The sequence below is a fragment of the Homalodisca vitripennis genome, chromosome 3 (assembly GCF_021130785.1).
Source record: "Homalodisca vitripennis isolate AUS2020 chromosome 3, UT_GWSS_2.1, whole genome shotgun sequence".
In the NCBI taxonomy this organism is placed as follows: Eukaryota; Metazoa; Arthropoda; class Insecta; order Hemiptera; family Cicadellidae; genus Homalodisca; species Homalodisca vitripennis.
The window spans coordinates 131958349-131974532 of record NC_060209.1 but is presented as its reverse complement, the minus strand read 5'-3'; the positions used below and the strand labels follow the sequence as shown (position 1 = coordinate 131974532).

Here is a 16184-nt window from a genome sequence, read left to right as displayed (position 1 = left end):
TTATATTTCTAATCTATCGTTTGTATGAATCGTTATTCCTTTTACCTCTATAACATTTCATTCCCTCAGAGCCAAATTCCTATACATCAATATCAAAATCTATTTTAGATTTTGTACAAAATTTAAGTATTTTAATTTTTTTGTTATGGACAGCCCGATGTAACCGTCCTTTCGATCCAATATACAGAGTACTTGGCTGAGAAATATTCAGCATACTTAGAGAAAAAAAATAGTTACATTGGAACAATTTGAAAATTCTTTCTTCGCGGTCACTTATTTTATGAGCGTTAGCAAATTTAAACGCCTTAAGTTACAGGTTAGATTCTGAAAAAATATTGATAAATGAGGTTAGATAAATGATTATAGTGCTTATACAATTTTTGTTGGATTGCAAATTCTAATTAATGCCTTATAGACAATCGTAAGTTGAAGACTAATGCATATAAAAAAATTAAATTTACGTTCACTATAGCTGATTTTGAATTCTCACTTTACAGTCTCGCGTAGTTTGACGATTCTACCGGGAAGCAAGCAACAAGAATTCTGTCAAAATCAAGTCTAGATCAGTACCGATAAGTTGGAATGTAGGAGGACTGATGTTTTTGTTTTGTCTGTTGAAGTCTACCAATATATCCATCGACCGAGCTCAACTACCCACTGCCAACTTTCCTTTTCAAACGTGGCCGGTCCAATTTTATGTTCATCTACCCGTTCACGGAGCACTTGCTTTTTACGAACTTTTGCTTCAACTTTAAAATATATCCATCTTATACAGGTTGTTTTGGCATGGTTGTTTTCTTATTCTGTCATTTCAGTAATGAAGTTCTTGTTTTCTCAGAGTTTAGTGAAAGTAAGTAAATCTTTAAACAAAACCTCTGCTCTTGATATTCCTATTACAGCTTACTAGATTAATTGGTTATCTGAATTTCTATTTATTTGCAGGGAAGTTTTACGGAGTTTAGCTTGCTTTCAGTAGACATAGACATGCATTGTTAACAGGGTTCTTATTCAAGTTGTAATAAATAACCGAACAAAATTATTTAGAAAGTTATAATTTTGTTTTACGTAATTACGAATAATAATATAATGTGGACAGTCTAAAGCTTAAATCATAACCACCCCACGTGATAGAAAGATGAGAAACAAAAACCAACGAAAATTCTGTGATAACTAAAAAAAAATAATGATGATTACTAATAATAATACTACATTTTTATTGCGGTAACCATTTTACAATTTCATACAAACGTCAGCTTTATAATACCGAAGGCATCGCACACAATTTTACAAAGAACTGCCATTCATTCATTTATGCATAATGTCTCTCATTCACCTTTGTTAGCCATTCTTCTTGATGCACTTTACACCAGAACCAGAGGATTGATCATGTACATGATGATGTACACAACTGACGTAGACCTGAGTATGAAAACTTTGCCCCAAATCATAGAGTGACTCCATGATAACGTTATCACAAACCTTATGACAATATCGTCGGAACAATAATGTCAGCTATGGTTAAAAGGGCCGATTCCATGCGAAATATGAACGTTCTAATAAAAAAAAAGATTTCGGACGCTCCACTACGCTGAAGGTGGGATTCAGTCAAATCCAAAATTAAGAATAATATATACATAGGATATTAAAAGTTAGAGCCACCAAGCCATATAATGTTATTAACCAACTCTTAACATGAAGATGGAGACCGAACATGTTGAGTCCTCCTTGTCAGTAAAGTGGACACAGATGAAAAAAAACATGGTTCTTTTCCAAGCAGATGCCATAGTGAAGGATATAAAAGATTAGTATTGAAAATTAAGATGCATGTTTAGTAGATAGAGGGTTAAGCTATATAATGGACAAGGCGAGGAAGGTGTTACAACATGCACCAATAGAAGGTGTTATTAAAGTCTCTTAACTTGTTTGTTAACTCTCAAGCCTTCTAACACCACGATAGCTAAGCCAATTTTTCATATTCACTCTCTAAAAATTGCACCTAAATGAACAAGTGTGAAACTTTTTCAAGTTTAATGTAATTGTGAGATGTTTGTTTATATTTTATCGAAACGAATCATTTATTAATATTTCAATAACAAAAAACGCAGACTAATTTTATAAGCCGATTAGATAAAAGTTCTTCATCTCGAAACCGCAGAGAAACCAAAACAGAAACAGGGTTGGTCATAAATTTGATCTGTAACTGCTTTCTCTTTGGCCTCCTCCACCGACTTCCTGGCCCGGTCTACATTCGCACTATCAATTCTAGGAATTCGTGTTTGCAAAACTTTCACATCCACCGCGACAATAAACCCCATTGTGTTGTCCCCAGTGTGCCATTTGTCTGCGGTTTATACCCTAACATTCTTTCTTTAGAAAACAATTTGATACCCTCCACAAATGTTCATGGTAATGGTATATTGTAAATGGTCACATTGTTGCCGTGGGTGGATAGGGTTTGTTCATATAATTTACAAAAACTGTCAACATTTTCATATAGTACTAAGTCGGATAATAAGGTTCGAATTATATTTTACTGTTTAGAACCTTGATTTCGTTACAGTTTTTAAAGTCGGTTTATTTGTATTAAACAAATTGCCTTTTTCATCTATAGTATTAAAATAAATAACATAAATCTATTGAAAATAATAACAGACAAAGAGCAGATACAGTGATGAAACAAATACTGAAAACACGTTCTATTCACGTCAAGAAAATATTGTAACAGACTTGTCGGTGGTTCGACGGCAAAAATCCAAAACGTCTGCCAAATTTATTGGTTTGTTTTCAGGCCGATAAGAATGACAAAATGCGGCAACTATTTCTACTACCCTGATGCGGCTCAGCTGACAGTGAGGTAGTGGATGTGGACTTCTGAAGCGAGGGAGAGAGAATAAATATACACCACGACCTTAGGTAGCTGAAATATAAACTGTTTTATTATACATTTTTACTTCTAATATTATAACATGTTCTCCCTAAGTTATTTCAAATGTACAAAAGTGTACTATTAATTATACAAGTTTATATTTTCCAAGAGTAGCGTGTACCTTGTACTTTGTTTGAATGGCGAAAGTATGTTGCATGTACTATTGTGCATGGATGATAGAATACATTAATTTACATATAAACTAAAACAAACACTATTTTGGTAAAGAAAGAAAATTACTGTCGGGTTCGCTCTATTTTATATGATGGACCATATTGTTGATGCATACAATTTTTATTTACTATAACAAAAAACGGTTGTCTGATAATCAAACACTATTAACAATCAAAATTCGTTTCACTGTAAAAATGCTGTTTAGTGACCCTTAATGTTTACTTCTTATTTAGGTGTTATTTTTGTAACACTTTTTAAAAGGTTTTTATCAACCACTCTCATTAGACAACTTTTAGTATAAATTGAAATATTTTAAACAGTTCAACAAATTTGAAATTACAAAAACACAGACAGTAATATTAACATCAATTGCATTTTAACGAGCAGAATTAATTGCTACTTACCAGCCCTGTTAAAAAAATACAATTTAAAATGTATATCGTGTGAATATGAGCAGCCTTCATAATTGATACATAATTTATAATTATTTTTAGGACGTAACTATACGTAATCTTACGGGCAAGTAAAAATACTATTAAAATATATTCAAGCATTTATTATAAAATATATATTCCTCAATACATGTTAATAATAACATTTAAAATTAAAGAGTTTGCGTCCTCGCGATACAACTTTACATTGGGTTTTAACCTATGACAAATTTTTTTTTGTTTTCAGTATATAAAGCCGTTATTAAAAAAATAAAAGCCAATTTTATGTTATTATCAATATAACTCAGTATGTTGATATAGCAGAATGATTTAGAATAAGAGGCATAAGAAATTGTACGAGTAGTAAAAATTAATCAATGGTGAGATATTGGAACTACGTGTTTATACTCAACTGCAGCCAGGCAGGACCTAACTCCACGCAGAGAGAATTACTCATAGAAAGAGAAATAATATAAAATAGAGAATAATTCATAAAGTTTCAAATATTGTTATTGTTGTAATTAATATATCGCAATGCTTAAAGTGCATTCCAAATAAAAATGAAAATCTACCTGTTACTGACAGCGTATATAAACAAGTTTGAAACAATCTGTGTGCGTGTGTTAATGGCATTAATTTTTACTCAATACAGTTTTTATTGCAAGTCTGTTGCACAGAGAGTTCATGTAATAAAAGTATATGAGTAACATAAGATAAAAAAAATATTTATGTGTTCTATTCTATTTGTACTACTAAACACTGTAACTCAACAATGTTTAAGCGTACGAGTAAAATAGATGTGGTACCTCCTCATATACCTTAACTTTGATTTATTTCAAGTAATGATGGTTTGTGTAGCTGGCATAAATAAAAAAAGTAGTATAAAGACTTTATCTGTGTCATATTTCACGATTCCAGATAAAAGAAAGAACACTTGAAATACCAACAACCCCTACAAATTGTAAACTTTTAATGAGAAAACGATATGTTTGAAATGTTATACTTCGTGAAAGTGGGACGCTCGAAATTTTGTGATTGATAAAATGTTCAAAGTTTCAACGTAAGGGAATAGCTCGAACGAAGAAAGGCTGAGCTTGAATGATTGAAACTTAATCTTCATCGAGAATCTCATTATTTTTGTATCACTGGCTATTGTTTAAGAAGTTTTGAACTCTGTGAAGAACAAAGGCCGTATTTCAAAAGAAGTGTTCTTATTTCAAAGACAAGGTATTCTTTGGTGATTTACTTCGAGTCCTGATTAAGATCAAATGTAACGACTTTTCTCGTTTAGTTTCGGTTTGGTATCACGTTACTATACTTTTGTAACCACAAGCAGAGTGGATTATTCCTCTTAGAATTCCTTTAATTATGGTGACATTTGTAAAAGTTCTTGTACAGCAGCTACTTTTGGGGTTAGTCCTAAGAGAGTTGTTTCGCTCACAAAAGGCTGGGAATACATTATGTTTCACTCGAAAAATATTCTTTTTTTATTTTATCATAATTATATTGTTCAGTGTACGTACTAAAAAGTGTTAGACGTTCATACCCACATAATATAAAAAATGTGTTACATCCAAGTGTTAATAAATTGATTATTTAAATAATATATATGCTATTATATATAGAAGAGCAAACTTGCAAATTCAAGACCTTGCACATTTTTCTTGTGCAAGTATCTTAATATACCTGCTTAAGTACAAACAATACGATTCAAAATCGAGGCCAGTTGACTCTAAATATTGATAGCGCTTATTATGTACAGATTTTTTTCTGCTCTGCAACAATAGAATACGATCTGGGTATCCAATAACTGATTGGAATAATATGGTAAGGCCTGTAAAATTAAAAAATATTGAAGTAGGCTGACATTATTTAACTCTGATTATAGTTCTAGAATCCCACTTAATGGTTCCACAAGACCTTAATTATTTCCAAACCTTTCTCAGGGAGCCTTCCTCACTCTCGAATTGCTGTTAAAACTGTCCAGGAGACGTCGCCTACTCATTAGATTAGCTACGGCCGTAGGAGCATCCAGATTTTGGTACAACTGAGCCTGTAGAAAACTCTATGTATTGATAGCCATCGGAACCAAAACTTCTAGACTACCTAATGGTTTGTGAGATAATCAGCCAGCTTTAAGTCTGGCCTTTGGAATCTTCTGGTATCTGTTGCTATCTGACCTCAAGGTATGTGGATTTAGCGAGACTCTGAGGTCAGATATATGTCCTGAATTAAAATTTGACCATATCATTTTCAGGCTAGTGATAGTAAAATTCCTGGAATCAATATGGATCCCATGTCAGGTGAGCCAAGCTATTAGTTCCAAATTGTATCCAAAAATTCTACCTCCTTAATAATCATCACCTCATTATTAAGGTAGGCATGTCATAACACAATATTTTGTTTTTATTTTTATCAACTACAACTGTCATGCGTTAGTTTTGTTAAAACGTGAATTTCAATAAGATCCGGTTAAAGTATGAAGGCTTCCAAAAATCGTATATGTAGAATTTATATGTTAATTGTTGGTTAAGATCAGGAATTATATTAGAAATACATAAAAAAGAAAACTAATGTGTTCCTTCTTTGACACTCAGATTCAGGCAGTATTTAAAACATATTCAACAGAAGGATTTCGTTGGATGAAACAATTTGTATAAAATTGAATTTAATATTACATGTAAAATAAATTTCATATGCAATTGTTTATATCCTCCATAGTATTAAACCAGTAAGTTTAATGTTCCCTCCTGAATACCTGTGTGCTTATGGAACTGTTTTGCGACCATTTGAGGTAAATATTTATACAAGTAGAGTGAGGTTTACGAGATAACCTATTTCTGCACTAAAATTAATTTGAACAAAAATTTTTATTTTGGAACAGTAATAATTACTGTATAATTATTATACAAATGACATAAATAGCGTGGCGGGCACGGGCGCAGTCGAAGTCAGCTGTGATTTATCCACACAAACCAACCAGCTGATTTATTGGCTTGTTTTCCCACCGATAAGAATGACAAAACACCGAAACCCATTCTACTTTCTTCAGACGTTCTTGGCATTATTTGAGAATGAGAGCTTGCGTGTTTCCTTAGAGTTCATACGAGCTCAGACAGTTCTCATCTGACAATGATATCTAGGTTCTGTTGGTCAACAATCAATCGACACTCTTAAACATTCCCATGAAACGTATATTCTAGTTGGTTCCGAATGACAATAAGTATTTGATGTGCAAAACATAAAATGTGTGAAGAAACATTCAGGCCCGTACTCAAACCGGTTTTTTTCGACAATTTTGCCTGGAACCCGGGCCATCGCCGCTACATTTGTACGGGGGAGGGTGGTACATACGGGGCCCGGCCGAATATCTTTTCTGGGGCCCGCAAAAGCTGAGTATGGCCCTGGAAACATTTCAAAACCAATAAAAAGTTTAAAGGGGTAACTAACACCGATTCGTAATAATAAAACAATTTAACTTTAAAATAATATTTAGATTCAATAACAACGTCATGCTATGAATACATTATGCATATAAGTATATTGTATGCATATACACTTTTTCATATACTTACAAAGTAGTGAGCTGTGTCAAGGGGTGGAAAGTTTCCCATGGGATCTCGACAAGCCCGCAGTTTTGGAATGATCTGAAAAAAATGTTTACACATCTTGCATCATGATGTATCTTATCTCTAATATTACACCAAAATATCTGACTCGTTATTGTTTACATATTTAAATGCATTCCCTTTTAATATGCCACGGTTAACATTTTAACCGTTTCGGCGATAAAAGTGCTACTAAAGATTTTGCTCCTAGGACAAGATATTCTACAGTTTTGTTAGTCGTTATATAACATACAATATATGATTATAGATTAATGCTATAAGTGGTCCAAGAGCAGGATTTTATGAACAGTTGAAACCACTCATTCTCCTGATACATCAGGGTGGTAGGAACATTGAAATGTGCTAGGGCTACAAATTCTCATTCCGGTTTAGTTGGAAGAATTAGGAAGATTTTGTAACAGCTGAAATATTAACGATTTTCGCTCACGGGATTTACATGTAATCAATATTGCAAACATAGTTCGAGGTACAAAATACTGTTTATTACAGAAAGTTAGGAAATAATAAATGTATTCTAAAACCTTTTTTATATTTTGTGTAGATTCATGAACAACCTAGTTGTAATTAGAAAAAAAAACGTCCATCATAATAGAACGTAATGGGTGTACCAAGCTGGCCAACATAAGTAGTCGTAAGATACATTGTTGTATCACTTTTGTACTTGTTTCAGCATTCCTTTTCTTAGTAAGAACTAAAACCCAGAGGCGATAAAAACATTCTTATGGGATTTACATGTAATCGATATCTCGAAAACAGTTTCTGATACTAAAAATGGTTTATCATAAACGAGTTATAACATTAATAGTTGTATAGGACATTTATCGTTTCTATTAGACGCATTATATGTTTCGCCCTGTTTTCAAATACATGTTGAAATAAATGTTAAAAATAGATTTTTGTTCTCTTTCTGTGATTTCTAACCATTTTAAAATTAAATGGGAAACGTCAAACCAATGCACTTTAATAATCTGACGAAATTCTACTAAGCAGTTTGAATGGGTTCTGTGAGCTAGAATAATCCAAATCACTGAATAATAGGACAAACTGATATGTATTAATGTTTTTGACTTATAGCAGGGACAGGGTTTGTATAGTCAGTATATTTACTGCGACTTCTACTATATTTATATAGAAAAAATTATGGAAAAAAGGGTGATTCTGGGATCCTGTTCAATGGATTTATGTAAAAAATTAGTGCAACCATTGGGGCAATTGAAGTAGACTGATTTTTGTATACATAATGTAACTAAAAGGTGATTTAAATTGGGTAAAGAGAAGCAACAGGAATATAGTTAGAGCTATAAAACCCGTTAATCAACTTTAAAATACGGTATAGACGTCATAAATATTTGACCTGCAATTTGCCCATAAAAGAGTTTTAGTTAATATGGTTATAAGTTAAATTTTAAAATTTATACTTTAAAATAATCATATGAAGAAGAAGTAAAAAATTACCTAAGAATAGAATAGATTTATAACCCAGAGTTTTGTTTATTTTTCTATAATTGTTATAAATATCCAAGATTCAACTATACTTCATCATACTTTAAAAGAAGCAGTTTTTTAAATGTACCCTAAGTGAATGGGATCTACTAAATATTTTAAATATAGAAAGATTTTACACAATACCTAATAAAAAAAAAAAAAAAAAAAAAAAAAAAAAAACACTAAGATGAAGCTACCAGTAATAATTTGACTTAAGGGGGATAATAATGGAGACCATGTAATAATGAGTTTAGACGCAAAGTGTCCTAGGGGAATTTTATTCGGGTAGGAAACAAATATAAAAATGTATTACCAAATTTACCTAGATTCTTACCACAAACTAATGAAACGATAAAAAGAATGTTACTAAAAATAAATTCATATCTGAATTTTATCCACAGAAGCATCTATTCACAAAAAAGCAACAGCTGACATTGGGGGGAGTGCTGTAGAACAAATTCATATATAAAAAAACATGGTAAACCCTGCAGGACAGAGGGTGTACCCTGTTTATGGTCTATACCCTGTTTATGTGTATCTCCCTGAATATGGTAATGAGTAAAACAGGAGTCACACGTACTGGTAAAGTAAAGGGAGTGCGTGAGTGAGAGGATCAAGAAATATCCCAAAACCAAGAGATGGTAGCTGCACTATATCCTCGGCTCACTCCATGGTGAAGTAATTAGCGACACTGAGCTGACGCTTCAAGGCGGTTTTGAGTTTTATTTTTTTTCTGATGTATTTAAATCCTAATTCAAAACTAACTAACGTCATAATACCAAACCCCACAAGTTCAAACACCAAAGGAAACCAACACAATGCGAACCAGTCAAATTCAAAGAGAAACGCATTAGATGGAAGCGTCAACTGGTTCAAAGCAAACCCAGCCAGCAATAACTTTGCAAAGAAAACACCGTTACCTTTGATTATACTAGAGTAACTATAGTACGAGATACGTTATTGCAAGGCTGAACGTCTTTATGTACTATTTATTAACATTGTAAAGATATCTCAATTAATAAATAATTTTAATATTAGTGTAATAGCAAGAAACAAATCTGCTTTACTCAGACGAAGTTTAAACAATATATCTCAGGCCTAAGTGTATTAAACACAAGTTTATTTGCCACAACCCAGGCTTGCAATTATATATGTCTCGTTCTATAGTATAAACAAAGCTGTTATGCACAGGTTGCGGTCGAGTTGAGAGCATGCAACTGGACGGCAAGTTAAATCAGCGGTCGAGTAAAGCAGAAATGCAAACATAGGCTGAAAAACGGCGCTATGCGACATTCCTTAACCCGTAGATAACATTCCTCCTTCAGTTACGAAGACCAATCTGATATGCCATAGTGCATTTTCGAATAAAACGGAAGAATACGCCACTATAAAATGTTTTTATTGCAGTCTTCACTATATATACATAATATACCAACCACAAATATTATTGTTTCCTCGTTTAATTAATACTTCATTTTCAAGTGAGGAACTCTGAAGCATAACTGTTCGCCGTATTTTATCATAACTTTTGTCAGAAAATATTTCTGTAGAATCTAACCTTAAATTGCAAAGAAATAAAACGCCTGCACATTGTTTTTTTTGTAAACTCGCAAAGAGAATGTAAAAAATTAGAGAATACCTCTTACGACATAATTCGTACCATATTCAAAGTTAACTCAATTAAGAGGATAGTCTCCTAATGGGAGAAGCATATTAAATCATAATATATAATGGCAACCCCCTTCTGTTTTATGACCATTACATAATTGTGCATACTAAATTGAGATATTTTCACAAACCGGAGGCCTTGCATGTGTTCATTTTTTACAAAAAAGCTTCTAAAAAAAATACATTCAGGCATTACAAAAATACAAATTTCAATTTGACTTAATAATCAAATCCATGAGCTATATTAAAAATTATAAAAGGGTAAACATGAATGTTAACAATAATTAGAGAGAAAAACACAAGCAAGTATCATAAAAGACCTCTTTGATAAAAGGAATCACTAAAATCGACGTAGCTGATGTAATTAGATTTGTGAGAAAAACATAAAAAGTATTCAGGAAAATTTATAAGCTTATTCTTTAAACCCATAAAAAGGTTTGGTTAACCTGAAAATATCTCATAAGTCTTCGAGGAACGGCTCTTACCAACCTGTGTTCGTTCAACATTAGGAAAAGGAAAGATATAATTATACACCATATACATAAATTAGAATCTGCCAACGAGTTAATTGTTTATTGAAAACCAATACCAGCAATAAACTACCGATACTTACAGTCTTTTTAGCCGGGGATTGAAGACAAAAGCGCGCGGGTGTATCCTCTCAAGCTGATTGTCCGCAAGAATCCTGCAAAACATCCACCAATATGAGTTTTCTGCATTAAAACTAACTGACAAGCACTTAAAATTATAATATTCGAATAAAAATTCGTTCATTGCTAATTTTTGATTGGAATGCAGAAGTAAAAATATATTAGGATTATTGCTACTCTCTTCACACTAATGCACACATATAGTTCACATAACAGTTTAGTGGGAGTGGCGACGGCCTACCGGTCTAATACGTTGGACTTTGAGTCTGAGTTAGAGATAGCGCAGGTTCGAATCCTGTTTGTGACCCTTGCACTTTTTATCAGTAGCATCGACCTTGTACTGTAACGACTCTCCCCCTTATTCTGTTTGATAAGATCCTCGGACAGATCAGTGGCTCATGAGGACGGGCAGAAAAACGGGATCAGCTTATCCTTGAAAAAAAACATGTTTACACAATTTCATAGTTTAAAATGCATCCTACGTTTGATAAAGTATTAAATATATGTATTATCTCGGTAACCTATTAGAGTACAGAAGTAGGCTTACCCATGTATTTGGAAAGCTTGTTAAATAGAAGAGTAGGAAAACAGTTGTTGAACACGTATCTTTTTAGAGGCATATTATGTAAAACTTTGTTTTCATTAGTGTTAGGAATGTAATAGAACATTTATTAAGGCCTTTTCAGGTTCTTCTTAAATTCATAGCCTTGTCTACCCGTCCGTCTGTCTCTATTGATAAAGAGGTCCTAGAGACTTGAAGATTGGTACTTAGGTTCCTCTTACTTCAAGGAAAGAACTCTGTTGACTTCTTCTTCTAGCCAACAAGCGTAGAGCAGGAAACCTACTGTCAGTTTTGACAGAAGTTATGTTAGTCAGGTCATGCAACCACCACTGCCAGTCAGCTTCATAACGGTTTGTATTCCTTTCATGGGTATCACTCATTAAACTTTTCATGATTGATAAAAAAGCATTGCAAAAAGTAAAATTTTTAGCTCAGTCATCAATTTATGAAAATAATTTTATCGGTTTATTCATCATGAATTTTCAAGCAGTTAAATTTAGAGCATCAATCTGGAATCAAAACAATATTACATCGATAAAATTTCTCCCAGTGGTCGTATAGTTTGTGCCGCCATTGGATATATTTAATAAAATACCAAAAGATAAACGTCGACTGAGGAAGTCAAATGTGTAGTTCTGCCTTGACTATTGGAGGTCGAAGCGAGAGTACCCAAGCTCGCAGCTGTCTCATACAGCGCATTGCTGCGGGCCATATTAAAGTTGCATGTTATGTACGTAATGGAATATACAATGAGGGCCAATTCAGTTTAGGGATCGCGGCACATGTGGGCGGGTCGATATGCAACATGTGTCTTCACCACTCGGTATATCAGACTACTCGTATGTGTCCGTTATTTGTTTGGGAGGTTAAACAATATGTCTATAAACACCATTTATAATAACGTAAACAAGTCTGAATTCAAAATTTGGTGACAAACAATAACTTTAGTAATTAAGTAAGTGCTGTGTAAGGAAAAGACCCTCCTTTGATGTCAGAGACGACTTAATGAAGATGGATAGGTTAAAACCACAAATTAAATGTGTGATGGGAGGTCATTACTATGGCCTTAAATGTGTTTTATCATTTTCATAACCAGTTTGTTCTATCTGTTGAGATCTAGAATTCTTAAAGTCTCATGCTTAAAAAGTATATTACACTAGCAGTTACCTGCGGTTTTGCACGCGATTTTTCTATTGAATAACAGGTACTTTATAGCCATATTCTTTTATTCTTTTTTAATAACACAATAAAAACTTCTGAAACAAGTGATCACTGGAAGAGTATTTTATAAGATTTTGGGCCTTGTTGGGTTTTTGACTGTGTTCTTAGAAAGAGTACATCGTTGAGGCACGTCAGTATTGATTTTATGGCCTTTATTGAAAGCAGTGTAAAATGCCATATTAATATGTTAAGATAGCCCACCATATTCCAATAACTTATGCAAAAACAGTCACAACTTAACAAAATTAAGGGTAGTTTTATACCAGAGTTTAAATATTATTTAGAAAATTAATTTTATGTTTTAAATGCATCCTTGGCACATACTAGAGTAAAAGTTAGACATTAACTTTGTTTTTTCTATCTGCATCAGTATTGATCAAGCACTGTTCTATAAACTAAATCCAAAAAATGTTCTTTAGACTCTACGACAAACTTTAACTAAAACTGTATACATATATTTAATGACAGTTAAATTTTGTACTAGAAACATAAATATTATAAATTTTTGTACATATTTTTTAAAATATTCCAGGCTACGTTTTCCAAACTTAAATTCGTATAAATCTTCCTCGCATTTCACGGAATATTTTACAGAATAACTTTAACATAATTAGCCAAAATGGTCCAGCTGTTCTTGAGAATAATGCTTACCAACTTCATTTTGAGATTCGTTATTATTTAGAAGAAGATTTGAAGTCCGTATTGATACCAGATTTCAAATTGAAATCATTCATCGTACTCAGACTAGCAGTATGTAAAACATTTTATGTGAAATACATGTTTTAAATATATGCCTCTTTAAGGTAAAGTCTTTGTAAGTTAAGTTCTTTGTTAAGGGACATTTGGTCACAGCTTTTCGTACAGTTTTAAAGAAAAAATAATAAATGTTTTGAAAAAAAAGTTATTTGCTGATTGGCAAAAGTGAATTGGCTATTTCTTCTAGCCATTCTAATGATTTTTAATTGCAGTAGAACAAAAGTTAAATTAGACAGCTATTCTGACGTACTATCAATGCGGTAAAGTACTTATTAGGAAGGTACATATGTCCACCAAAGTTTTAACCAAATTTACTTAGTTTACAGAATTTAAACTAATATTATCGGTAAGCGTAATTATGTAGGTTATAAAATCTATTCCATAAAAATCTTAAAATTTCAATCGCCAGCATAAAGGCATTTCCAGGATATTTAGCGCAATTTCCCCATTAAAGGCCTCCAGAACCCAAAAAACACCATCAGAATCAGAAAATTTATGTCAGGGTATAACAATCTCTCTACGCAAATTTTATAAGATTGTTCCTTAGTGAACTGCAGGAAAAAATCAAATACACCAATGATCGATCTCTTTTAAAAATTTATCGTCTGTATGTCTGTGTGTCTTATTAAAAAATCCATATTTTAAAACCAATCAACAAAATCCAACCGCTATAATAAAATACTTATGTTTTACAAGATATATCAATAAATAATGTTATTTCAAATATAATATTTTGAAAAAATACAAATTTTACAGAAAGTGACAAAAATTACTATTTGTAGAAAATTTATCGAGAAATCCTACGAAATCGAATAGGATATAACTGAGATATTGCATGTTTAGTCCGGCGATACATGTCCAATATAGTTTCATCACAATAACGTAACATTTCAACAATAAAACCGTGTACATTTTATTACACAGTCAAAACAATTTGAAAATGTTTATTTGTTCCATTGCTGACTTGTTACATTACCGTGATAAACGTGCGATTCGACATGCATGGTCTGATAAAATTTGCAATAAGTCAGTTATTTGTTGACGGATTTCATCATTTAAGATGTTATTGGGGTGAAAAGTGCTCCCCCCACGCCCAAATATAATAAAGGGATATTTTTCTATTTAATTTCATACAGATGATCAAAGCAATTAAGACTGTGTTTATCATTGCGTACTAACATTCGATCGAAATAAAAGAAGCATTTTATTAGTATTAAATGTACACTTTTTAATAATGTAAAAGTAATATAATTACCAATATTGTAACATTCGAACTATTTCATTATTTTGCTGTAATAGTAAACAAACATTAAAACTTTCACTTTATATTATAACAATCTGTTTAGTTCTAAATAAACTTCGATGAAGTATAACATTGAGAAGAATATAATATAAGGGATATAACTTAAAACAGCACAGAAAATAGTAATCGCAACCTCTGGGTTTGTTTACTTGTCTAAGAGATGTACTGTTAAGGTTACTGTCAGCCGAATGCCAGATCTTGCGTGTGTTTGTGATACTTGGTTGCCACAGTAATCTTAGAGGTTAGTGATTAAAGGTATACTGGAGGCTCTGGTAAGTTTACACGTCGATATATGAGCGATGTACTGTTACGGTTACTGTAGGCTGTGCACTAAATCTTGCGTATGTCTGTGATACATGAATTAAACATTAAGGTTAGAGATTAGTGATTAAAGGCTCTGTTTGGTTTCCATGTCAATGTGTGTGCGAGTGGTTACTGTCAGCCGTGTTCTAAATCTTACACGTGCCTGTGATGCAGTACACCAACGTTGTATTTATCTTTTAACTGCCAGCAATGTTCAGATCATTCAAACTACAAATTGAAATTCGGGAGCCTTAAAGAATACGAAGTATTCGTAATCGGTTTCTATCAGAGAGATATAATAGGTTATTGCTAACAAAGATTAGATGTTATTCAACACAGCTAGAAACCCTATCTTATATAGCGGATTGTTTAGCGACTTTCTATGCTCAGTAAATAACTTAGACCTTGGAATTTCTCAACTTTATGGTATATATTTCCAGCAGTTGGATTTTCAAGTTTTGGATTCTACTATCTTGATTTTAGCTGTGATATTTTCAGCTAATGGATATCTTTGACATCACAAATTCTTGACGAAGAGTTCCTCAGAACCTAAGGTTTGCATCCTTCTTAGCAGTGGCTTCGTAATACGAGTGTTTATTTACATATTGGGTTATTTATCTCCCCACCTCTAGTTCAGTACCCCCACAGTTCCACCCTTCAAAGTATCTACTGTTTGGATATGTTTCTTAAGATATCTCGTGGATTTTCTCGTTGCCATCATGGTTACCCATAAGACCAATGTAAACATGTTTGCTAATCCCTGTCCAAATCACATGGAGTGATACGCACCATCACCGAACTTGATGTTGCGTATGTAGAAATTAATCGTCATGCAAGCATTGGTCTCTGTAAATTTTCGTCTGATATTTCTCTTCCAGATTAACTGAATATCGATGCTATGAATTCCTCCGGGCTTCTGATTTTCTCGATATTCAGAACCACTGTGAATCCTTTCAACCAATAGGTTCCTTAGCTTTGGAGATCTCCCCGAAGTACTCAAGGACCCCTAACCATAGAATATAAGTTTTAAGCATCGATTTGTTAAATAATCTATCTTATTTGGTCTTCGGGTTATG

General features: G+C 32.8%; 1 protein-coding gene across 2 annotated transcripts in view; it reads right to left on the bottom strand.

The window, feature by feature from the left end:
• The window catches only part of LOC124357512 (follicle-stimulating hormone receptor-like), a 409876-nt gene that overhangs the window by 70167 nt on the left and 323525 nt on the right, over positions 1-16184 (bottom strand). The window contains exons 3-4 of one of the 2 annotated variants that reach the window (XM_046809381.1): positions 10927-10998; positions 7107-7178 (exon numbers count right to left, since the gene is read on the bottom strand). In XM_046809381.1, the coding sequence (XP_046665337.1) occupies positions 7107-7178; positions 10927-10998 (144 nt within the window). The remainder of the gene's footprint in view (positions 1-7106; positions 7179-10926; positions 10999-16184) is intronic. The other variant, XM_046809382.1, reaches the window with a different exon arrangement.